The 26,610-nt window shown below is 37.6% G+C and overlaps 2 protein-coding genes across 3 annotated transcripts in view; one reads left to right on the forward strand and one right to left on the reverse strand.

The window, feature by feature from the left end:
* The window catches only part of Cdh18 (cadherin 18), an 886,990-nt gene extending 861,337 nt beyond the window's left edge, over positions 1-25,653 (reverse strand). For both annotated transcript variants that reach the window (XM_028868182.2, XM_028868181.2), the window contains exon 1: positions 25,384-25,653. The gene's annotated coding sequence lies outside the window, so the exon portion shown is untranslated. The remainder of the gene's footprint in view (positions 1-25,383) is intronic.
* On the forward strand, positions 5,178-6,053 carry LOC114692456 (granzyme-like protein 2). The gene has a single exon (XM_028868190.2). It carries the CDS (start codon positions 5,228-5,230, stop codon positions 5,972-5,974), a length of 747 nt encoding a protein of 248 aa, XP_028724023.1. The 5' UTR covers positions 5,178-5,227; the 3' UTR covers positions 5,975-6,053.
* Positions 25,654-26,610: the final 957 nt, after the last annotated feature.

Consider the following 26,610-nt stretch of genomic DNA (forward strand, 5'->3'; position numbering starts at 1 on the left):
CAATTTCAAAAAAAAAAAAAAGAAAAGAGAAAGAAAAAGGTCAAAGTCTAATAAGCTTTAAATATGATTTCTACTTAGTCTGAATGTCAGTCTTTTTTTACCATCAGGTCTACATTATCAGACACTTTTTTTTTTAAATTTTCTAACAACATTTAGTTTATTGATATTTAAATATGAATTACAGTATTTATGTATTGTAAGATACTTTTCTTCTTTTGTATTTTATCATCAACCTAAAAATGGAAAATTACTCTTATCACACTAACCACAAAAATATTGTATGGGAATATTTCTTTTTTTCTTTCTTTTTTTTTATTTAGAAATTTTCTACTCATTCCACATACTATCCACAGATACCCCCTGCTCCTTCCTTCTATTCCCCAGCCCTCTTTCCCAAGCCACCTTGCATCCCCACATCCCCCAAATAGAGGTCTCCTATGGGGAGTCAGTAGAGGCCAGCACACCAAGCCTAGGCAGGTCCAAGTCCCTTCCCACTGCACCAAGGCTGTGCAAGGTGTCACACCACAGGCACCAGATTACAGAAGCCTGCCCCTAGACCAGGGACAGATCCCGATCCCCCTGCCTGGGTGCCCCCCAAACAGTTCCAGCCAAACAACCGTCTTCCATATCCAGAGTCCATTCCCATGGGAGCTCCACAGTTCATGGGCTTCCACTACTGTGGCTGGTCATCTGTGCAAATCCTCTCATAACGATCTCCATGTCCCTTGCATGCAATCTTTCTTCTCTCTCTCATCAACTGGATTCCCAGAGCTCAGCCTAGTGCCTGGCCGTGGATCTCTGTATCTGCCTCTGTCTGTCACTGTTCAAAGGCTCTATGATGACAGCTAGGTTATTTGCTAGGCTGGTCACCAGAGTAGACCAGTCCAGGCACCCTCTGGACCACTACCAGCAGACCAAGGTGGGGTCAACCTTGTGGATTCCTGAGAGCCTCCCCAGCACCCTGCCTCTTCCTACTCCCATGATGTCCTTGTCTATTATGGTATCTTCCTCCCTGCCCTCCCACTCTGTACCTGTTCCAGCTTGACCCTCCCATTTCCCTATGTTCTCTTCCCTCACTTCTTGCCCTCTGCTACCACCCCCCACACACACACCCAGACCACTCATGTAGACCTCATCCACTTCTCCTTCACAGGATCATCCATGTGTCCCTCCTAGGGACTTTCCTTGTTAGCTATCCTCTGTGTAGTTGTGGGTTGCAGTCTGGTCATCCCTTCCCTCTTATTTAGTATCCACTTATGAGTGAGTACATACTATGTTTATCCTTCTGAGTCTGGGTTACCTCACTCAAGATGATATTTTCTAGTTCCATCCATTTGCCTGCAAATTTCATGATATCATTGTTTTTTACTGCTGAGTAGTATTCCATTGTGTATATGTGCCACATTTTCTTTATCCATTCTTCAATTGAGGGGCATCTAGGTTGTTTGCAGGTTCTGGCTACTACAAATAATGCTGATATGAACATAGTTGAGCATGTGTCCTTGTGGTAATATTGAACATTCCTTGGGTACATGCCAAAGAGTGGTATAGCTGGGTCTTGAGGAAGACTTATTCCCAATTTTCTGAGAAACCGCCATACTGATTTCCAGAGTGGCTGTACAAGTTTGCATTCCCACCAACAGTGGAGGAATATTTCCGTTGCTTCACATTCTCCCCAACATAAGGTATCTTCAGTGTTTTTGATCTTAGTCATTCTGACAGGTTTAAGATGGTATCTCAGAATTGTTTTGATTTGCATTTCCCTGATGACTAAGGATGTTGAGCAATTCCTTAAATGTTTTTCAGCCATTTGAGATTCTTCTGTTGAGAATTCTCTGTTAAGCTCTGTAGCCCATTTTTTAATTGGATTGTTCAGTATTTTGATGTCTAGCTTTTTGAGTTCTTTATATATTTTGGAGATCAGCCTTCTATCAGATATGGGGTTGGTGAAGATCTTTTCCCATTCTGTAGGCTGATCAGACACTTTTCTAAACAGCCTCAATGTTCACCAGTTCTGCTCATCTCCTTGTGCTTCACACTAGCATTCTGTACATACAATGTATTAGAAGTTAAATTCCTCTTCACATTCAGGGCAGATCATCTCTTTCTTTCTTTTTTTTTTTTTTTTTTTTTTTTTTTTTTTTTTTTTTTTTTTTTTTTTTGTTTTTCTAGACAGGGTTTCTCCATGTAGTTTTGGTGCCTATCCTGGATTTAGCTCTGCAGACCAGGCTGGCCTCAAACTCACAGAGATCCGCCTGTCTGTGCCTCCCAAGTGCTGGGATTAAAGGCATGCACCACCGCCGCCAAGGCTTTTCATCTCTTTCACTATCTATAGATTGTGTTCACCTTCAGAACACTGGACTATCATTTACATATACCTTTCTTGCCATCTTTTGTGGGAAAATCTTCAGCTTGAAATTTAGAAGGTGTTAAAATAAATGCTATTGAATAAATAATGTACAACTGGCATGTATTTATGTGCATTCCTGCTCCAATGTTGCTACAAACTTTTAAAATTTATTTTGTTTATTAATTTTACAACCACACTTCCAACCACAGTTCCATTTCCCTCTCCACCTCCTACTCCACATCTATCTCCCCCACTCCAACCCTATCTGCTCCTCAGAAAGGGCAAGGCCTACCATGGGGAGTCAACAAGGCCCTGCATGTTCAGTTAAGGCAGGACCAACACCCCCCCCCATTCCCACATCAAGGCTGAGCAAGGCATCCCACCATATAGAATGGGCTTCAAAAAGCCAGCTCATTCACCAGGTATAGATCCTGGCCCCACTGCCAGTGGTCCCACAAACAGACAAGGCTGCAAAACTGCCTGTCACCCACATGTAGAGGTCCTAGTCCAGTCCCATGCAGGGCCCCCAGCTGTCAGTCTAGTGTCCCTGTGCTCCCACAAGTCGGGTCATCTGTCTCTCTGAGTTTCCCCATCATGATCTTTGCTAGGGAAATTCCCATAAATCCACAAGGGTGACCCTAGCTAAGACACTTTGCAGTAGTAGAGAGGGTGTTTTAACTGGCCTTCCCCTGTAATCAGATTGGTGACTATACTAACTGCTATCACAGAGTCTTCCTCCAGTTCCTGATGGAAGCAGATGTAGAGATCCACAGCCAAGTACCAGGCCAAGCTAAGGGAGTCCAGTCAAAGAGAGGGCAGAGGGATTATGGAAACAACTGGGGTCAAGATCATGCTACAAGCTCTTATACTTCTGTTTATTTGGTTTACTGTAGGCCTTTTGCACCTGGTTATGAATCTCTTTCTATAAATTTAAGAAGTTTCCTTCTTTCATTTTATTGAAAATAAGTAAATAGGGCAGGAAGTCCCACCTCGCTCCTCTTGGGCTTCTTTCCTTCATGCTACTATCCAGGTAGTAGGACTCTCAGATGAGTCTAGGATCTAGCTGGAGGCTCCAGGAGTGTGACTCCCTCAGGAGCTGGGTAGATATTAGGAGTAGGAAGAGTGCACCTAATTGGCGATGCCAAAGAGGAAAGTTACAGAGGCTCTGGGTGGGCCTCACAGGAAGGAGCAGACCTACCTCCAGCTCACTGGAAGCTCACTCTGCTAAAACAGTTTTATATTCTGAATTCAGGACATTTCTGACCTTACAATGGTAAAGGTTAGTTCCAGTGTCTAATATTTTTTTTTTAATTTAGAAGACATGAAAGCAATCAACAAACTCAGAAAGCTGTCACATGGACCTGACAATTTTCCAGGAATCTATAAAAGTCATGCTATTGACTTGTATCTCCTTTTGCATGGCAATTTAAAAGGTGAGATGATTTTGAATTAATCAAGTTCAATAGAGAGCAGATGTCTCAGTTGTCCTTTCCTTTTTCATACATCCTAGATAATTTCATTAGTCAGAGCATATGGGACCAAACACAGCCTAAGAATCCATTAATTCTATGAATTGCATCATTTGAAATGTGCCATTCACTGTTTCCACCATGTTACTGTCTTAAATACCCATTAGATTATGACCTGTGATTGACAGTTGCATGTGGCAAGGTTCTGTTTCCTCTATCATGATAACTTTACAAAACACCCATAACAGTACTTTAGTAAAGTAGGCACAGAAAAACAAACGAACAACAAACACCTATTGACTCATTAGACTTCATATGAAACCTAAACATTGTTTAAGGGCCACGTAGATGAATAATCAAAAGTTTTAACTTTCTAATATCACCAATACGATGTTAGGTAAATTAAATATAAAACATGCTATAAAATGTTCAAGGGAAAATACTATACAATTCTGATTATATTTTCTTCCTCCAAATTAGATATTTACTTGGGAGCCTGTGATCTATTATCTATCAAACAGCATGGTGAAAACACCAGTACTTGGAATAGATATAAGATTACGTGAGGCACTGGTGTTAGCTGTTACTGTAGTAACATACTGCCTGGGATAAAAATGTCATGTTTTGTGTTTTAATCATCTTATGAATGATATAGGAGTATAACTAGTCATTTTATTCATATTTTCATTGGATAATTGTGGAATATTATGTAGTATTAGTTTAAAGGAGAGGGAAGGGATGAGAGGGGGATATGTGGCCTGTATGTAAAATGAATAAAAAATTTCTTAATAAAAAAAGAATTTAAAATTTTAAGTTCAAGCAGATAAATGTTTATTTTATGAAAATACTATCTAAATAAACATAATTATTATTGGTTTGTAAGGAAGTGATTATATACCTTTGCTTGTAGTATGAAACATTTGTACTTGACTTTTGAATGCCACACCTCTATGAACCCTCTATAGTGAAATATTTCTGAGCATTATTATTAAATGAATATGATGAAACACACAATATTAATTATGGTTTATTATTATGAGTATTAAACTAAATATATCATACAAAATGCATATCTCATGACATAAAGTATGCATTCCAAAAATAATTGTTATGCTTTTACTAAAGAATTAAAATCTCATTTTAGAATTACGGCAAAATAATTTTATTTAAAACTAATAGAAAATACTGCTGAGAAACAAGAAGAATACGAAAACTTATAATTAACAAAAGCCTTAATGGGAGGGGGAGGGGGCGAGAGTGGGAGAACAGGGGAATCTGTGGCTATTATGTTGAACTAAATGATGTTGTAAAATAAATTTACTTAAAATAAAAAAAATAAAAAAATAAAAAAAAAAGTTGTGAGGCACAAACAGGTGACAATTGAGAACTGGTCAGACCCCTGAAGAAGATGTTCCTGCTCCTGCTTCTCCTGGTGGCTGTCCTTCCAGTCAGCACTGAAGGAGGAGAAATCTTTTGGGGTACAGAGTCCAAACCCCACTCCCGGCCCTACATGGCATTCATAAATTTTTATGATAGTCAATCAGAACGGAAGCGATGTGGTGGTTTCCTGGTGAGAGAAGACATCGTCATGACCGCCGCTCACTGTAATGGAAGGAATATAACTGTAACCTTGGGTGCTCACAATATCAAGAAACAGGAAAACACACAACTCATCTCCGTTCATAAAGCCATCCCTCACAAGAGCTATAACAGTAAAACACGGGTCAATGACATCATGCTCCTGAAGTTGAAACACAAAGCTAAACTCAATGGTGTTGTGAAGACCATTGCCCTTCCGAAGAGCCAGGACTGGGTGAAACCTGGGCAAGTGTGCACAGTGGCAGGCTGGGGAACCCTGGCCAATTGTAGCCTGTCTAACACACTTCAGGAAGTAAACCTAGAAGTTCAAAAAAGTCAGACATGCCAAGCAATGTCCAAAAACTACAAGGACTCCATCCAGATCTGTGTGGGAAATCCCAAGGAGAAGAAGGCTACTGCTGGGGGAGATTCAGGGGGACCCTTTGTGTGTCACAATGTAGCCCAGGGCATTGTCAGTTATCACTATTGTACTGGAAAACCTCCTCGGGTATTCACCAGAATCTCAAGCTTTCTAGCTTGGATTCAAGAAAAAATGAAACTCCTTCAACAACCCTAGAAGACAAGCCCTGTGTCTAGGGTAGTATCCAACATCCTGGGGCACAGCTACCTGAATCTTAATAAAGAAAATCTGTCTTCACAACAACAAAAAAAAAAAAAAAAAAAAAAAAAAAAAAAAAGCCTTAATAAGGTAAAAATCGAGAAAGTACTGTGTAAGTACTTAAAAGGCCAGGGTTTAAAGGTTGTCTGTATAATTTGATGTCTAACCACTCACATCCCTACTGAAGGGGAAAAAACCCTGAGAAGCTTGTTTTCATGCCTCCCCAAAGGTAGTAAAATTAATTAGGGAGATGTGCAGGCTGCTGATTCACTTGATTATATGTAACTACCTAAAGTGCAAAATTTTCCTACAGCCTCAAGGAGTTTCGGTTGATTCATCACCTCTCTCAGAGGGTTGATCATTGCAAATGGCTTTATTGACCTGTGGCTTGGTGCAGCATCACATGCTCCAGTGAAGCAAGTCATAAACAGCTGCTAAGTGCAGGTGAGAAGTCGCCACAGAAAATTCCAGGACTGCATCAGCACTTCTCAGCCATCAGGCCCCCATGCTGTCACAGATTTCTGAACTTCCTCAGAGACATAGTTTTGAAAGTGACTTGCCCTAAAATAACATGTATTCCAGGACTTTGTAACTTCTAGAAAATCACAGAGAATACACTGTTCACTCTACATATGTGGATCTGATAGTCACACTCACAATTAATTTTCAATGCTTTGTTCTGTGACAATGAAATCTCAAGCCTAATAAATTTTGAGAAACCAAGAAACTATTCTCAAAGAGTAACCATAGATATAGCTGAGAAATTACATGCCTAAACATCACAACAACAAAACTAAACCAGTATCTACTAAACATCAAAGGAAATTCAGTAGCAGGGCAAACTGGGAGAGACATCTCAGGATAATGAGCCAATTGACCAAGTAGCCTTGTCAGAGGCCATGTCCCAAATTCTCTATGTCACCTGAGACTTGGCATATCATGAACAATGGCTTTTTCAGCTTACAGCTCCTCAGGGAACCAGAAGCCATAAGAAGTCCCCCTGCTAAGGTCCTTTTAGCAAGCAAGTATGCAAAGAGCAGAGAGAGGGAACTAGTCTGAACTCATTTCATGTTTTCTTTCTCTTTCACGTCTTTTTCTTTACCCCCCTCCCCCACCATGTGTGTGTGTGTTCATCTACCCAACCGTGAGCTTCACATAACACAGCTGGAATGTGGAGTTCAGAAGACAACCTCAGGTGCTAATTCTTACCATGCACATAATTAAAGATAGGGTCTGGGCTTTTCTATCAGGTATGCCAGACTTTATAGCCCACAGACTTCTGTGTACTGCTTTCTCACTGCCTTCTCTCTCTCTGCTGGAACAATGTACTTCAAACTGTAACTCCAGGCATCCAGTTCTGAAGAGGTTCTGGGGACTTAAACTCACATGTTTTTATGTCAAGTTCTTTAACCCAATGAGCCATCTTCTAAGCCTCAGAGTGCATCCATTTTTTTTAACCAGGTCTCGACTGCTTCCTTAAATACTATTCTGTTGTTTGCACATCGTCCTACTAGGAAGGCGAAATCACCCTCATATGTTTTGATAGCACTGACATTCCATACCTCTTCTACTTAGAGCTCCTTTTGTCCTGTTTACTCCAGACATATGACAATTGTAAAGAAATAAGTTTTTTTTTTTTTTTTGGTTAGAGATGATTATCTAATATTTATTTAGTAGCCAGGATGGTTAAAATTATTTTTATGCATTGTAAGAGCTCCAGTTGATTTTGGAAAAAATAACTTGCCAAGGACACAAGTGAAAAAGGTTTTCATACAACATGTAAAAAGACATATTAAAACCCAATTAGATAACAAAAAAGGCCAAGTACAATATTGATGGAAATCAGGATAGAAGTTTAAGTAGTAACAGATATAGAAAACTTACTGTCTTGCTCATCTACATTTCTTATTTAGCCAACATCTATGTAGCTGGAGAATTTTTCTCCAGCTCCCGCTGCCAAGTCCCGCCAGTCCCGGAGCCCACTTATAAAATAAACACACAGACTCTTACATTATTTAAACTGCTTGGCCATTAGCTCAGGCCTATCATTGTCTAGCTCTTACTCTTATATTTAACCCATTTCTATTAATCTTTACTTTGCCACGTGACTCGTGGCTTACCTGTACTTTACATCTTCCTTGTCCTGGCGGCGGCTCCAGGCGGTCTCTCTTTTCTCCCTCCTTCCTCAATTCTCCTCTCTTCCTTGTCCCGCCTATACTTCCTGCCTGTTCACTGGCCAATCAGTGTTTTATTTATATAGAGCGATATCCACAGCACATCTACGACTAGAGCTGCCCACAGTGTGCTGCCAGTCAAACCCATATCAGGAATCAATGAACATAATCTACAGATACATGTCTGATCTGATCAATCACTCAAGTAAGACTCCATCTTCCCAGGTGATTCTTAGGTATGCCAAGTAGTCAATGAAAACTATCAAGTACCATCTGCTGTTGTCAAATTGCCACATAAACACATCACCATTAGCCTTTATTTGCTTGTTTTTCCCAAAGACTTCATGTTAATACCAACATACACACAAAAATGCTTCTCCTGCACTCAGTACTTTAGAATAGATATCTAAGCAATTTAGTAAATGAAATGTATTCTCTCATAATAATGTTAAAAAAAATCATACTTAGGATTGTGGAATAACAGAACTGTTTACTTTGTCAAAAATCAAACATTATCCACTTTTTCTTTCAAAACAAATTCTTAGTGTTTAAGAAGTTCACACATTCGTATGGTGTCTTGATCAAATCCCTCTTCTATCCCCCTATTTCTTCCTATTCTGCCTACTACATTAATCTTTCAATTTCCTCTATTTTTTAAACACACAGAGTTCACTTAGTGATTCTTGATGTGCTCTGGTATATGAGCATCTATTGCAGTATGGGTAACCTTGTCATGCCCATGTCACTGAAGAAACCCGATTCTTCTGTCTGAAATTAGTTTCAAATTAGTTCTCAGCTAAGGCTGAGACTTCAAAGCTTCCCTCTCATCCTCGCTAGGGTTTTTGCTGGTATAATACTGTGTGGATCTTCTACATGCAATCACACTTGCAACAAGTTTATTTGCTCTTGGTCCTGTATGTCCAGCAATCACTGTTTCTCTGACATTGTGCACTGGCTCTTAAAATATGCCCATCCACTCTTCTCAAATGATGACTCCACACTGGAAGAAGGGGTTGTGATGTATGTGTTCGATACTCTACAGTCACTCATTCTCTGTACATTGATTGATCATGCATCTCTATATTAATTATCATCAACTCTAAAAAGACTTTTCTCTGATGAGCATATAGAGATACATTTATATATGGGTACAAAGATAAACTAAAGAGACAGTTTAATATTAATTTAATTTTGCAAAATAATCAGTTAAGATTATACCATGGATCCTATGGCCTAGGCATTCATGGCTTTTTGTCTCAGTTAATGCTGTCAGACATAGGTTCCATTTTGTGAAATGGGCTGAAAATCCCATAGGAAAACGATTAATTTACTCCTATAGCATTCATAACAATGTTGCCCTAGCAGGCATGTTCTACAAGGTTAACAATTGTTGTACTTTTCATTGTTCACAGATGTAGAAGATTACTAATTCCTTTTCTCCCTTATTAGTGCACACAGAACTTTCAAGCACTGTAACTACTAGCGAAAAAGGGATTAAGTTTCCAGATCAGAACTAGCTTCATATTTCTTCATGTCTCAAGTATGTGCCACATTCAGCAATAGGGTTTTACATCAAGTTTAGAGGGTATTCAAAAACAATAACAATAGCCTGTAATATTCCATGCTCAATAAAATATTCCACATATTCTGTAGTTCTTTTATGAAGTTATTGACAACATTAAGAAGTTGCACTCTCTGTACTAAATATCATACAGTTAAAAAATAGGAGACAGTACGTTGTACAAGACACGCCATTGGTGTTGACAGGAAGTATTTTCCAATGCTAAATGTGTGAGACTTCATATATAAAGGTATTATTTAAAAAGAAATAGACCCTGCAACTTACAGGTTAGCCTGGAAACTAGCTACACAAACAGATTTCCACATGGGATGAGCACATTGAACTAATCTGCTTAAATTTATATGACATTCTAGCCCCTCCTTTTATTCCCTCCACACACACATGACTCGGTCTAGCAAATCATCTTGATGTTTACATTTAATTGTTGATGTGTTCTGCTACTGTTTGTTTCAATGTTAAATAAATACATAATAAAATTGAATTAAAGAACTGTTCACTGTGATAAATGGTTTCAAGTAGTATCCCCTAGGCTTGAAAATTATTTGCTGATATATTTAAGGTTATTATTCATAAGTTTAACCCAAGCAACTGGTTGCTGCACTATATTTCACATGCATAAACATCTGATAAGGGAGCGCTATTGCCTTAGGCAGCTCATTTTTTTTTTTTCAAAATTGATCCAGTATAGTAGTAATCCCAAAAAAGCTTAACCAATTCTTGCTATTAATCTAATTCTATTCTAATCTTCAGGCAAACATTTGAATAAAAAATTCTAGAGGTAATGTTCAAAGTATAGCCGATCATATCCTCCATTACTAAAAATGACCAAGCAAAGTATATGCATCAATTATCAATTTTAACACACATTATAAAATATAGAAAATTAGATGGTATGTCATCATTAAAACTGTTTGAAATTTAACTGTACACATATTCCATAATCTTTGAACAGTGAATTGTATGTGTAGTGAAAAGGACCAGCCAAAGAAACACATCTTGACCCTGAAACCAGGGTCAGAGAAAGAAACACATTTTGGCTCTGAGACCAGAGCAGAAGAAACACACTCTGACCCTGAAACTAGAGCCAATAAAACATAATTTGGCACTGAAACCAGAGCCAGTGAAAGAAAACCACCGTCGTCCTGAAAACAGAGCCAAAAGGTTAAAAAGGGCCAGTGAAAGAAACACACTTTGGAACTGAAAAAAGAAATAAAGAAATACACTCTGCCCTGACCAGTTCAGCATGAAAGCCAACCAACCACTGAGGATAAAATCCAGCCAATCTCTGAATTTGTTCAAGATCAAGGATTGAAATCTGACCAATGCTCATCCTGAAAATGGTCACCCTGTAAAAACTCTGACTCTAAGAAGCCCTATATAAGCCCTGTACCTGTTCAGTTGGGCATTTTTTTTTTCCATCTTGTCTGATGCAGCCACTCTTCTCTAGTCCTCCCTCCCAATAAAACCCTTGAATGAGTTTTTTTGTGAAGCAGGGCAGAGAAGCAACAACTTTCACCAGACAACGAGTAAACTGCTACATCTCTGTGGAGATTTCCCTCTTAGTAGAATGAAGCAGAGGAGCAACAACTTTTGCCAGAGCAGAGAAACAATGCATTCTCTGTGGGGAAACGCCCTTAACACTGTGGAGCGGAGCTGAGCTGTAAAGGCTCTCTTGGCTCTCTCAGAGAGGAGCAAGATGGCTACATGCCTGTGGGGAAACCATCTTCCACCTGAACACAGCTATAGTTACAGACTGACTTCGGACAGCCAGGATACCTTTCTTTTCACAGATATAGTTATAGACTGGCTTCCAACAGCCAGGATACCTTTCCCTCCACACCTATACCACTTACAATTATAGCCTGACTTCTGACAGCAGGATACCTTTCTCTTCAGAGCTGTAACACTTGCAGTATGCTTTGGTAATATGTTCGTCTGCCTTCCTTTCCATACATTATAGTTCTAAAATACTCATAGAGGGCCACTCTTCATTCTCTTCTGTACTAGAGATATTTTTCTCAACTTTACACAGTCATGGTGAACTTCCACTCTCCTCTTGATCAACCCTGCATATTTGTCAGTTATTTCAGAGACAACTCACACATGAAGGCCTGTGCATTCCCTTTGCAGACTGAGCAAAGAAAAAGGCAATTAATTAACTTCTTTAAAATTTCCCCCAGCTTTCAAAACATCTTGCCTCTGAAAATAATTGTTGAATTCTTGCATGCAATATTCATTTGTAATTTGGGGGGATATGAAATTCCCAGAAGCATCCTTGTGCTTTTCCCCCATTTAACATGCTCACTCTAAGACTTAGAAATCAAATGTGAGGGTGACAGCACCAAGCAATTAAATGTTCATTAAGTGCTTTCAGAAATTAGGGAAGGAACCAGAGGGTAGGTAAACAAAACAACTCTATTTAGTGTGATTTGAATATCTCTTAAAATTCATTTATGACTCAATTACTACAGTGCCCAAATATGAAAGTTCAAATATTTGGAGTAATGAGAAATTAGTATTAATTGATACACAGGAAATAAATTTTCAAGATTGTTATTGATTGTTCGAGATTGTTATTTTCTACTCCATTTCATCACTCTAGCATGTGGCTTGAAGAGAAACTTAGGAAAGACCCTTGTCACAGTGTGGTCACTAAATATTGAAAGGATTCAACCATGCCGGTTAACTGATTCATCCCATATTTTCCTAGGGAACATCATTCCTAATTGTGGAAATTAAAGGTTTCCAATCAAAGACCTTTGTAAATTGTAATAGAACAACTGTGATTGCAGATTCAAACACTCTTACATCTAAAACTGGTCCTACTGAGCACTTTGCTATTACTGTTTATGTGGTGAGTGATTGGCTTTGCTACATGGCTTCTACTGTTTAAGTGATGGACAACAACAGTGAGGCAAAGTTCCTAACTAGTCATGCAATCATACAATGACACATCTGATAATATGATGTTCCATAAGGCTAAGTAATAGATCTATTAAATGCATTTTCAATATATAGTATTTTATGGTACTTTTTAAAGTTTATTAAAACTTTCTTATAAAGAGCTTGTAAATTAAAAAAAGAAAAGACATCAGGCCATAAAAACATCGTGAAGGTTGATTTCCTTAAGAAGGCATTATCCAAATATAAGAATACTAAGTGAGATTTGTACATATTTCATTGATCAACAAAAGAGATTTTTTTTTACTATGCAAAAAAGCCTATTGAATTATCATCCCTGGTATATGATTTATGTAACCACATTTAGTCAAATCCAATATTATATTTTCTCAACCTCCATTTAGTCCTTTTATGATATACTAACACACTTTCTGACTTTTTAGGGATATCAATTAACAAACATGAATGTGGTTTAGAAGATATGTCATTTTTTTAGATGAAATATGATTAGGTATGTTGACAATGTGTGTTGAGCTCTAGGTATAATTAATGAGGTCAGGAAATAGGGAAGAGTACGGTAGATATACAGGGAAATGGGAAACCTTTCAAGCCAAGTCCCACAAGTGATTAACTACTTTATCTACAAGTGAGGTCAGCTTGGTCTCCTCAGACAAGGAAGAAGGGATACTTCTGTTGACAAGAGAGGTTTAGGGAAAGTCAGTTTAGGGGTGGCGGCGGTGGCGGCATCCTCCAGAGGCACAGAGAGGGCTTGGAGTCCAGCCTGCTGACTGGAATGGCTACCTACTACAGTGTGTTTCTCTTGGCCTGTTTTCTTGCTCACCTCTAAGCTCTCACACACAGTGAAAATCAGCAATCCACCTTGGAGTCTCAGAATCAACATTACAAGTAAATAGTTAAGGAGAACTAACTGGGCTACTAAAGCCATGCTTCCAAAAATCCTTTATCACCACCAGTAGACATGATTGGCTACTTGACTAGTTGAAAACTCCATTACTTGATGTATATATTCTACACACTATACACTATCAAAACAAACAAACAAACAAAAACCTCATCACTGCTGAAGGGCAAGGGCATTATCATATAAACAACTTGGAACATTATAAATTATCCATTTCCTTGACTTCCCAACTCTACTGTTACCAACTTCCAGACTCAATACTCTTTAATAACTATTGTGTCAAAATTCACAAAGCAAAAGGGTTATTTCATTGGGAATTTTAATATATGTCTTGGTGGACTGAAAATACAGCAAATAATCAGTAAGTTAACAAAGAAGCAGGTCTCCACCACAGGAATGGTAGAATAACATAGACTTCCCTCATATTTTTTTCTTCTGTCTTTCAGGTAATAATAAATGCCTTTAAGGCAATTGTAGGAATTTACCCTGTCTGACTTGAAATCCTCGTATATTCTGAAAGATCTTTGAAATATTTCATTTTGTCATTGACAGTTACTTTAAAGGATGCAAACACCTGAAAGAAGGAGAATTTGTGGCATGAAAAAAGCAAGTCTGATGTTATGCCTTTCTGGCTCACCAAGAAATGAATCTTGAGATTGTCAGAACCAGATAAATTTGGGAAGCAAATCCTTTGTGGGAGATTCTGCAAGGAAGTGATTTTCAACCTGTGGATTGCAACCTTTTTGGGCATGAATAACCCTTTCAGAGGAGTCATGTAACCATCAGAAAACAGAGATACTTATATTTTGGTTCATAACAATAGAAAAATTACAGTTATGATGTAGCAACAAAAGCAAGTTTATGGTTGAGGGTCAAGACAATATGAGGAACTGTATTAAAAGGTCTCAGCATTGGACAGCTCTATAAAGTGAAGAAAACTGTAAAATAATATAAACAAAATCAATCCACAGCAAAGGAAAAGAGTGTCCATTTATTTGGCTTGACTTTTAACTCTATAATATTCTTGGTAGACTATAAAGAAAGTAATCCAAAAGAGACCAAATGTTCTTTCAGGAACCTAAACCCAGAATCTCAGAAGAGAACATGGAAGGATATAAAAGACAATAGATGGAAACTGACACAATTTTTATCTTGTTGAGTTGATGGAGAATCTTAGTCCTATTTTATGCATCTTCATAGCTACTAGAATCACAAAGAATGAAATATGGCAGTCATTAATTGCTCCTAAGTATGCCTGAGTAAAAATGAAACACATTCGATTGAGAGGCAGTCAATGTTAACATGATTCTTGCTGTGGTCTGTCTCTCTGTACTTAGGTCAGTCACCTATATGAGTTTACTTCGATAAACACAATCAATCTTATAGATAACTCTCCCAAATCATTTCTCATTATTAATTTATTATGAAGAAGTGTGCTTCTAAATTATAAAAATGACCTTTCCTAAAATTTTAGAATGACATGCTTTAACACAGCTTCAAAAACAGAAGGACCTCATTATTTAGATATTTTTTCAAGATTTTTAGATTACACACACACACACACACACACATCCCATACATACATGCGCGCGCGCGTGCATGCACACACGCACACACACACATACACACACTCACACATTATATTCAAGCAGTCTGTTCTAATTAAGCAATGCTGAAAATCATTTCAATTTTGGTAGTTATCTCTTTGTAGCACCAGCATTAATCCGCAGACCACACTTCTGTTCTTCTGTCTAAACTATACTGTTCCTTTCTGCTCCTTCTGGGAACATCTCACTGAGTCATACAGAGATAGATATGCAGTAATCTAACAAAATCATACATTACACCTATGTACAATGTTTCTTGATTTGTGAAACAATCCTGGATTTGAGTGAACAGTTCAGTTTCTCCTTCTTATAAATATGTTTCAAAATTGGGCTTTGAAATTTTATTTCAGAAAATCATTAATACTCTCAGTGATAATTTTTCTGCTGTAGTTCAAAGTGCTCTTCTCTCAGTAGGTTTTAGATACAGTTTGTTAGAGAAGATCCTTGGCAAAGAATTTGCCGGTTCTGTGATTCTAGCCAGAAAGCTAAAATGATATCGATTTAAGTAAGAAGAATTCTACAGCTAGATGTTGGAAATGATACCCTGGGTATACATCCCAGCCAGCAACTAAGCTTATAAAAAGGAATATTAAAAGCAAGCATACATTATTTAATGAATGTCTAAGTGGGCAGTTCAGAATATAAGTCAATTAACTTGGGATAAATGCACTAATAAATCTACTTGTGTATATTAATATAAAAAGACACAGGAACAGAAAGACAGTAGGACAAGATGCATTTTTCCCCTTGTGTTCACTGCTTCAAGATGCTTTCAAAATTTAACTAGTACAAGAGGACACGGATCCAAGTATTTGGTTCCATAATTAATATCCTTTCAATTTAGAGAGAGAGAAGAGAGATAGTGAGCACTTAAATAGATATTTTCAATATTTCTGTTTTATAATGCTTGCATTCACCACAGACTTCTATATTTATTTCTGGGGAAAACATGGTATTTACTGAATAATGACTTAGTGCTAATCTATGGTACTTTTCATCTTTAAGGGAGCTATTCACATTAAACTTACTGTCATAATAGATACACTTGTATATTATTTTCAATGAGTAAACAGAGAAGTTAAGTGACATGACTTCAAGTTTCTAAGTACCACAAATCCATGTAAGGATTTGAACATGGGATTATTTAACAGACCAAATATTTTCCTATCTCCAATGAGATGATAAGGAAGGAAAGGAAAGGAAACTTGAAACCTGAACCGTGTCAAGAGGATTGCCCATTCTTTCACTAAGAAGCTCACTTTCAAAATATTTTCCATATAACTGATGTTAATATACATGATATGTATCATGCTCTGAAGAGTTAAAAGCAGATCAGATTTCCATATCAAAATAACCCGAATATAAGGATATATAATGGATTAATAATAAGTGTTTATTTTATGATGCAAGCTTTACATGCTTCAAAGCATAAAAATCTCAAGATGTCTGTGTTGGTCAACCTTTATTGCAAACAGAAGATTCCATAATGAGAAATCAGGACTATGCTGATGTGGAGTTGTTTATCCCAGGCTGGGTGAATATATCTGAAATAAAAGTTCTGCACCTAAGGCTCAGGGGCCATTGCAGAAGAGAGGGCAGAAAGATTTTAACAGCCAGAGAACCAAGGCGCTTGCTGTGAGATTGTATCTCCTGGGACTGTCAGAAGCAGCACCTTTAAAATCACACCAACATGATTGCCTAAATGTGAGCTGAAGTGTGACAGCACTAGATATTCTACAGTGGACATGGAAAACTCATGAGCCCTTAGACCTACACTAAGAACTATGAGCAACTAAGGAACAGTGAGAGTGTGAGAGGTACTCTTCCCTAGAGAAGAGTCCACCAACTGGTTATACAACATCAACCAGTCAGTCCCAAAAACATACCCAAGAGTGATCTATACAGACTGAGTCGGCTACATTTACATATTTAGAACACATATGTATGAACAAAAACATTTGTGTGTATAACAACAATTAATAGAAAAAGGTGCCATTGATTGGAAAGAGAGCAAGGCAGAGTCTATGGGAAGGTTTGGAGAGAGTAAAGAGAATGGAAATTGTTGTACTCATATTACAATCTTAAAACAAGAGAATTCTTTTTACCAGTATGATATTTCGCAAATAAAAGTTGGTCTACTTAATCCTGTGTCTAAATATTCTCTTCTTGGTTCTAATTAAAAATTACAAATAAAGGTGAAGCATGAAGAGCCCCTGGCTTTAAACTGCCATATTCACACACTTGTTCAGCAAACATAAAATATTTTGTCCAAAAATGTCAGTTGGTGATAGATATGTTTCTGAAGGTAAAACTTTGTTTTGTATTTTTCACAACAACTAATGAGTTGCTATAACCAATCAGAAGAATATGTTGAAAGCAGTAAGACACAATGAACAGCCAGGAAGTGATGCATTTGAAAGAAAGGAAAAAGAGGAACATGGGAAGATTTAAAATGAGAAAGGGAAAATAGGCATTTCATTATGATCTCAAATCATTAAAGAAATAATTTTTAATAATATGAAAGTCTAAAACACCAAATTCTTATGGCTGTGTAGAACAATAACTCTTATTATTTACTAATGGTAACCCAACATTTGAATACACTTAGGAATATAAACTTACAGTTTCTTATGGGAAGAAAACTGCAATTAATTAGTACACAGACAGGTAATCATAACCATTATGACTTCCCTCAAGTAGCTGAAATTTATGTACATACAAATGCTGTCCATAAAACTTAACGCAACTGTGGGGCATTTACCCACCACCCCACAGCTTCCCAGAGTTTTCTTGAGTGCGAGCAGCAGGAAATATTAGATAGAAGGATTTATAGCGGAGAATCTTGCAGAGATAAACAGATAGAAAATAAAGGATGGCCTTGAGAGGGCCTGGAACCTATTCCAATGGGCCCCGACTGTCTCTGGCCCAGGGTTTTTATAGAGACGCCAAGGGGTGGAGCAAAAGACCTCCTCCCCCAGCACAGCCAAGTGCAGACCATCTCAGACACCTGCACTCAGGCCTGTGGTCCTGATCATCCTCTATACGGACATGCTGGGTAAAGCCACGAGGAACCCTAGAACGGGCTCCCACACGCAACTTTAATTGATGATGCCAAAAATTAGAAACAAGTAAGGAATATTACTGTCACTGAATGTATGAAAAACCACTTCAACGATTTAGTAGGATATTATTTAGCAATGAAAAGAAATAAGCTAGCCAACAATAGAAAGATATAGACAATTTAAAATTCTTATTACTCTATTTTAAAACCGTTCAAAAAACACCATACCATCTTACATGATTAAAACATTTTTAAAGTCTACTGAAGGGAAATTGATGAACAAAATACTAAGGGTAGAAAAAACTGTGTAAATTTAGACATTCCAGGCAAAGGACAGCACAAGGCAGTAAAAGGTATGCAATGTGCACTAATTTGGCCATCACCTGTCACTGCGAATGGATAAAATCTATAGAACACATAGTGTGAAGGGTAGAGCTTAGTAAAAACTAAAAAGTTTAAAAACAATGGTACAAGCCGGGCGGTGGTGGCGCACGCCTTTAATCCCAGCACTCGGGAGGCAGAGCCAGGAGGATCTCTGTGAGTTCGAGGCCAGCCTGGTCTACCAAGTGAGTTCCAGGAAAGGCACAAAGCTACACAGAGAAACCCTGTCTCGAAAAACCACACACACAAAAATAATAAATAAAAATAAAAACAATGGTACAGATGATACCTTCAGGGTAAATTTTTGAGTTATCAATTACAATTAAGAAGCCACACTGAGGTAAGATGTCCAAAACAGAAAAGCAGTATAGATAGTAATGAAAAGTGAGGATAAAAGAACATAAGGAAACAATAATGATTACTCATATTTCTGTCTAAACCTAAAATCACTCTAAAATTTGCCTATTCCTAGAAAAGATGGCATGTAACATATTTTTGAAACAAAAGTGGCATGCCTAAACTAGTCCTGTTGTACACTATTGTTTATTTCTAGAACATCTCAATATTTTTTTTTCTATCAACAAACAGGTGAAAATTGGTACCTATGTCCCATGACTTGCACTGACAATATGTGGTAGCCATTTACTAACACTTAAATCTACCTCAACCATATTATAATTCATAAAATGAATATTATGTTTACATTTATTATCTTCTATTAGTCTTAGAAACTCTATGCCAAAATCCCCTCATTCATATTTTATAATAACTGAAGTTTGATGAATAATAGTGTTCAAATATTAACTTATGTGACTCAAGAAATAATTCCAATGAGCAGAAAAACAATGTGCCAGAGAAACTTCTAGTATACATCTAAGGTCATAGACAAACAAGTTTTTATATAAAATAAAAAGAGATCATGCTAAAGACATGTATTATTGTGCTAAGATGAGAGGTAAAATTGAATATAGAAATAAAATGTGTTGAAATAAAATATGATGACATAAAGCAAATCTCAAGCTGGAGAGATGGCCCAGTGGGTAAGAGCACCAGCTGCTCATGCGGAGGACTTGTTTGATTCTCAGTGCACCCTTGGTGGTTCACACACATCTCTAAATCCAGTTCTAGAAAAATCTAACATCCACTTCTGGTACTCACAAAGACTGTACTAATATGGTACAAGCATACAAAGTACTCATTCATAAGAGCGACGGTCGAGGGAAAGAGAGTGGGAGATCCTAGCTGGATCAAGAAAAGAGAGGGAGAACAAGGAATAGGAGACCATGGTAAATGAAGACCACATGAGAAGGGGAGGAAGCAGAGAGCTAGAGAGGCCCATGAAGATCTACAAAGATACCCCCGCAAAAGACTGCTGGCAATGGTCGAGAGACGGCAGGAACTGACCTACTCTGGTGATGGGATGACCAGACACCCTGATAGTTGTGCCATAAACCCCATCCAAGGACTGAGGAATCTGGATACAGACATCCACGGCTGGGCCCCTGGTGGAGCACTGGGAGTCTAATTAGTGAGAAAGAAGAGGGTTTATATGAGCGAGAATTGTTGAAGCCAAGGTTGGATAAAGCACAGGGACAAATAACCAAATGAATGGAAGCACAGGATCTATGAACCAAAGGCTGAGGGGCCCCCAACTGGATCAGGCCCCCTGAATGGGTGAGACAGTCATTTGGCTTGATCTGTTTGGGAGGCAGCTGTGCGTTGGTGCCGGGTCCTGGGCTTGTTGCATTTGTTGGCTGTTTGAATCCTGGGACTTATGCAGGGACGCTTGGCTTGGTCTGGGAGGGGGGGGACTGGAACTGCCTGGACTGAGTCTACCAGGTCGACCCCGGTCCTTGGGGGAGACCTTGATCTGGAGGAGGTGGGAATGGGGGGTGGGCTGGGGGGAGAACAGGGGAATCTGTGGCTATTATGTTGAACTGAATGGTGTTGTAAAATAAATTTAAAAAAATGTTTAAAAATGTCAAAACTGAGAGATACTTTCATAAGTATCATTTCATAGTTCTTTGAACATGCAATGATAAATATACAAACATTTCTGCACGTGTAGTATCATGTGTCCGTTCAATGCACTGGACCTGGTTAGGCAGAGCCTCTTTACTTTCTTTTGAAGTCTGATATTGCTCTATTTTATAATGTCACCCAAACCTTTGCTTTCTCAATCTAGCAGGATGACTAGGAAGATAAAAAGACATGTCACACAAGGGTGTGAACCTGAGTTCAAATCCCTAATATCCATTTAAATAATACATATATTTCTTCAAGCCTGTTTAGCTAAATCTGGCAATGGCAGTCAGAATTAAGATGATCACTAGTACTTGCTGGCCACTAGACTAGCTCAAGGTTCAGTGAGAGAGACTGAACTCTCATTAAACAAGTGGAGAGTGATAGACCACATCAGCTAACCCACTCCACAGGATTCACAGATATGCAGAGAAGGGTACACCTCATACCCATGTGTGTATGTACTGCATTCAAAGGTATCCAAATACATACACACACACACACACACACACACACACACACACACACACACACACACGCCAACCTACCCCCTCTGACACACAACAATTACACATTTACACAAACAAACATTTTTAAAATGGTTTATTTCCCTGCTGGGTGATATAAGATATGGTATATTTCAGTAGTATTTTCACTTATTCACTATTAGGTAGAAAACACGAATACATTAATCTTTTTCTGGGCAAAAGGTGACCTACATATATATTTAAATGCAAATTTTGCAATCTTATTCAATGATTATATTTAATTTTAGCTGTTATCTGGAACCCTAAGCTTCTGTTTTTTGGGGTTTTCTTTTTCTGTCTGTTTGTTTTTGGAGACAAGGTTTTTTTTTTCTGTGTAATAGTCCTGGCTGTCCTAGAACTCCCTCTGTAGACCAGGCTGGCCTCGAACTCACAGAGAACCACTTGCCTCTACCTCCTGAGTGCTGGGAATTAAGGTGTATGCCATCACTGCTCAGCTTTCCTTTATGCTTCTTTAATATAACAAACTATGTCTTGTAGAAGAAATGAAAAGTTATTAAAACATTCTTCATACCCTTGACAATGAATTTTCAGCAGCAGAATTCTCACCCGTAACAGTGCTGATAATTTATATTACCACTACTGCTTTGTTTTGATACTACCTGGATAGATTTGGGATGACTTGTGCTATGTTAGGTACTTCTGGTATTATTCCTTTCAATATATATAAATATCCAGTTAAATGATATAAAGCCTGCATCTATCCACCAAACAGACTGCTTGTGTCTTGTCACACGTGTTTCTGGGATGTCTAAACACTTTCTGCAATAAGCAATAATCTCTGCTGCAGCAGAGAAGGAGTAAGTAGGTTTCCTTCCTGGAAGAAAGTCTACACTTCAGCTTAAAAAGCACTGTGTCTGAAATTGATAGAAAAGGGACCCATTTGTCCTATAATCAACTATTATATAACCACTTATTTATGTCTATAAGAGTTCACAGTTATCAAAAAATGCTTAAGAATTCGAAAAGGTACTTATTACATGTAGACTGACACTAATTCCATCATTTTATTTTCTCTTCTCCCGTACTTATAATTTTTTTTAGAAAATAAGTAATCCTCTCCTTTAGTGAGATTCTGTTTGTTCTTTTTGAGAGTAAATTGCTTGAAAAGCAGAGTCACTGAGATCTTGTCTTGGACTCAGATATTTGAGAGTAGTGCAAAAATAAGTTCTTTAGGTTGTTTTATAATGGTGTCCCCTTAAAAGGTAGCCTTCGAATTTCAGTAACTCTTCATGTTTTAAATATTTCAGCAATTTAAGATTATATTTATATGCATTAATAAATTCAAAGAATGAGAAGCATAGGGTGTGCTTATTTTCCTTTGAAAATAGATTTCTTACAGATCTTCATAGTGTCTGTTTTGTGGGTGGCACTAGAACAACTCTTGAAGCAGTCCTCATGCCTTTCAAACAGGAGCAAATGCTGCAAGAATGCTGTATCACCTTGCTGTACTCCACTGCGCATAACATAGGGAGAAAGAGCCCCCTAATGGTTCAGAGAGCTACAGAAACCTAAGTGGACATGCTTTCTTAATTTTTCTCTTTCAGTGTGGTTAAAATAAGTAATCAGGAGAGACATCTGATACTATGGGAGTTAATGAGAAGGTGAATGAAAGGTCCCATTGACCTCTTTTATAAATTCAAAGAAAGAACAGAAACCGAAGATGAACTGATTAAGTAAACTGTAGATTTCAGACTTGGAATGACCCTTAGGTGTCTTGCTCCCAGGACACTAGTCTTCTCTGATCTTGTTTGCAGAGAGAGATAATACAGAATGCAGGGGGAATATCAATTATATAGCAGGAAACTGCAGTGCTGATTTAAAAAGAACTCTCTGGTTCCAATCATTGAATGCTTCCTGCTAACGATAAAGGGGATTAAATATTCTAATAGAAACTGCACATTTATAAGGAATAAAAAAAGAATCAAAGTAAAATTGAGAGCCCTGAAAGACTCTGTCTAGATGTGAGAGGTACAGGGTTAAGACATTATTTCAAAAAGTTTTTAAAAGAAGAGTGTTCTTTTTTTTATAGAAAAACACTATGAAAATTTACATATACTCATACTGAAATTTAAATAATGAGTTAATAAAAACATACAATGCAACTGAGAATTAGTCTCTTTTATTAAAAAAATGCAACATAGCCTATAAAGAAGTAGCATAAGAAAACTGTACTATAAAACAGATTTGTAGAGTGTTGTAAGCAAATTAAGTTTAAATAAACATATATAATATAGTTAAAACAAATAAATGATTTAGTTGACACTACATTATGTCTTCTCAGAAGATAAATCCAATAATTTGCATAAAATTAAATAATACTACTGGCAACTTTGACATGGTCCTCAGAGAGCACAATTCACAGAGAATGTTGAATGCAGTAATGGGTATACCAGATTTAAAACAAGTGCTGAGTTTCCGTTAAAGATAATGCTGGTGCATCAATAAAAGTATGTGCTAGGGTGCCTTCATTTCACAATTTGGTCATTGGATCTCACTCACAATAATCAGAAGAAATAAACATAAAAATACGTTCAAGTTACTCAATTCAAAACAAGAGAATCAATACCCCATAAGAACATACCAATACAGATACGTAACTTTAGTCAAGCCATATTTGTTGTAATTTCTATTCGCATTATTGTTATTCTCTTATGGTATTGTCCTGACCAATATAACTACCCAAGCCTCTGCAATTATAATTGAAAGACAATGTAATATAATGAAGGACTATATTTTGCATATATGATTTTTCATTTTAAGTAATTTTAAAGATGAAATAAAACACAATATAACAGTTCAAAGTAAGTTATATTCTTAACTTCAGCTAATTCACTCCCAAGAGGCTTGGCAAACTTGTAATAATTTTTTCATTTTTTATTAAGGAATTTTTTATTCATTTTATACACCAACCACAGATCCCCCTCTCTTCCCTCCTCCAGCACCTCCAGCCTTCACCCCCCACCCCTGCAACCCTCCCCACTTCCCCTCCTCCCATAAGGTAAGGCCTCCCATGGGGAATCAGCAGAGCCTGGTACATTCAGTAGAGGCAAGTCCAAGCCCCTCCCCCTGCAGCAAGGTTGTGCAAGGTGTCCCACCATAATTATTTTTTAAGATGGAATAACACATTAAAAAGTTTTGATCACTTATCACATAGTAATATGTTCTCTGATAAAAGGAGCAGCCCAGAGAACCACACTCTAAATGAAAGAGAAACTCTCACGATAAATTAGCTCTTCATTGACCCAAAAGTAAATACCCTAACACATTAATATCACAAATCATTTTACTTCCCACAAGCAAGAAATAAACCCCTTTCATGACCATGTTCTCCCTTTGCAGTTAATATTTTGACCCACACCCAAAGGTCAGTCATTTCCATCAGTACTGCATTGCTCCAGCCATTATTCCTGTTCCATTCCATCAGTTTCTTGAGAAATCATTTTCTAAAACCCTGCTCCCAGAAGAGAATTTTATATTGGAAAGACCACATGTGTTCACAGGCACTTTGCCTGCACATACCGCCCCTGACACTTTAAATATTAATTGATAGGACTGCAGCAGTCCAGCAGTGAACTCTAGAATGCCTAAGCATGTCCGGACTCGAATTTCCTTTCTTAGCACAGGACCCCTTCAATAACAAACACAACATCCACAGCCATAATAAAAGGGTAGTCTAATGTCATATTTTGGGGACCCAGACAGCATGCTTACTCTGAAAAGTTAAAACTGCACTTAGAAGGCAGATTTCACAAAGAATAACTGAAGGGTAGCTTCTATGTCTGCATTAAATTAAAACTCACAGTTCATGCAATAGTGGTACTTCTTGATATGTTTTTATTATCAAAGTTATTTAACAAAAAAAGCAATATTTTTGAAAGTGTTGTTATACCGGCACTAAAATGACCTTCCTATTTTTAGGATAGATTTGGCTTAATTATCTTCTATAATTGGAGAATGTGCTACATAAATACATCATGTGATGATTGCATTAAAAAGTGAATGTACCTGTGGATAAACATGCAAATGCATTCATTTAAACACATTACAGCACTCCGACTCTAATATTCTACTGCAAACTCAGTTTTAAAAGCAAGCTTAGCTGCTATGTATCTTACCGTGGCTGTCTAAAAGGAAACACATGAAAAAAAAATTGATAATAATTTCCTTACCTGGAGCATGGAACTGTTCTGTCTGCAATGTAGATAGAAGCAGGGCTGGGTTAGGGCTTGATTTTTGTTTTCTCTTCAAATCTGCTTTAATGCTGCACGAGTGTGTTGATCTGTTCCAAGGTGAAGTCTGTTATTTCTCGCTGGCTCTCAGAGCTGACATCCTTTTGTAAAAGAAAAAGCAGCTCAGTAAGTTGTTGACTGAGGCAGCTGGGAAGCAGGATTATCCGGTACCAGCAGCCACAGAGTGATTCTCTCTCTCTCTCTCTCTCTCTCTCTCTCTCTCTCTCTCTCTCTCTCTCTCTCTCTCTCTCTCTCTCTCTCTCTCTCTCTCTCTCTCTCCCTGATGCTCACTCAGCTCTAAGTCTTAGCTCCTGCTGCTGCTATGTAATCAATCTAGCCTGTCTGAAGCTAATAGTCCCCTATTTAACCAGCCAATCAATAGCAAGGACCCCACTGCTAGTCCCAAGAGCCTTTTTCCAAGAGTGGTGCAAACAATAAGAGTTTTGCCAGCAGTTTAGTCAAGTATTGTTCATTATTTTATCTCCCTTAGCGATAGGATTTGAGAGAACAGAAGCTCAAAGCAAGCTCAGTGTTATTGCAGATTTTTGCATTTAAAACTTTAACCCTTCCTTGCCAACTGATAGCAGTTTATAATTATGCATAGTAACCTTTTCTGTCATTGTTTGAGACACATTGTAAAATAGCAATGTGTAATACAATATTTTATACTCATATATATCATATATCTACACATATATGTACATACACATATACATATATACATATACATTATATATATAATTATACAATTATATAATTATATAATTAGTGGCACAGTTGCCTACATTGAAATCTGCTTTTGGCTAGAGACAACAAAGCCTAAAGCAACCCGTGTCTCAGATCAGTTAAAGAATGCCCAGCATGTTGAAGGATGCTGAGCTATTCATTTTGTTCTTGAAAAACTGGGATCAATATTTTTGTTTCTCATAAAAATGACAGATGATATTTGTAGATATTTTTGAAAGAAGATCTGAGTCAGATGCTGGTATATAAAACATTTTTTTTTGAAAATATAAATGTATAAATAGATCTCAGAAGGAATCAAACAGAACATCTCACACCTAGTTCAAACGCTCAAGGTTAAGAGGATTTCCTTCTTAAAATGACACTTTTATTGCTTGGCTACTATGACAGTCCAGAATAAAGAAACACAAAACAAGCCTTTGG

The sequence above is a fragment of the Peromyscus leucopus genome, chromosome 11 (genome assembly GCF_004664715.2).
Source record: "Peromyscus leucopus breed LL Stock chromosome 11, UCI_PerLeu_2.1, whole genome shotgun sequence".
NCBI lineage: Eukaryota > Metazoa > Chordata > Mammalia > Rodentia > Cricetidae > Peromyscus > Peromyscus leucopus.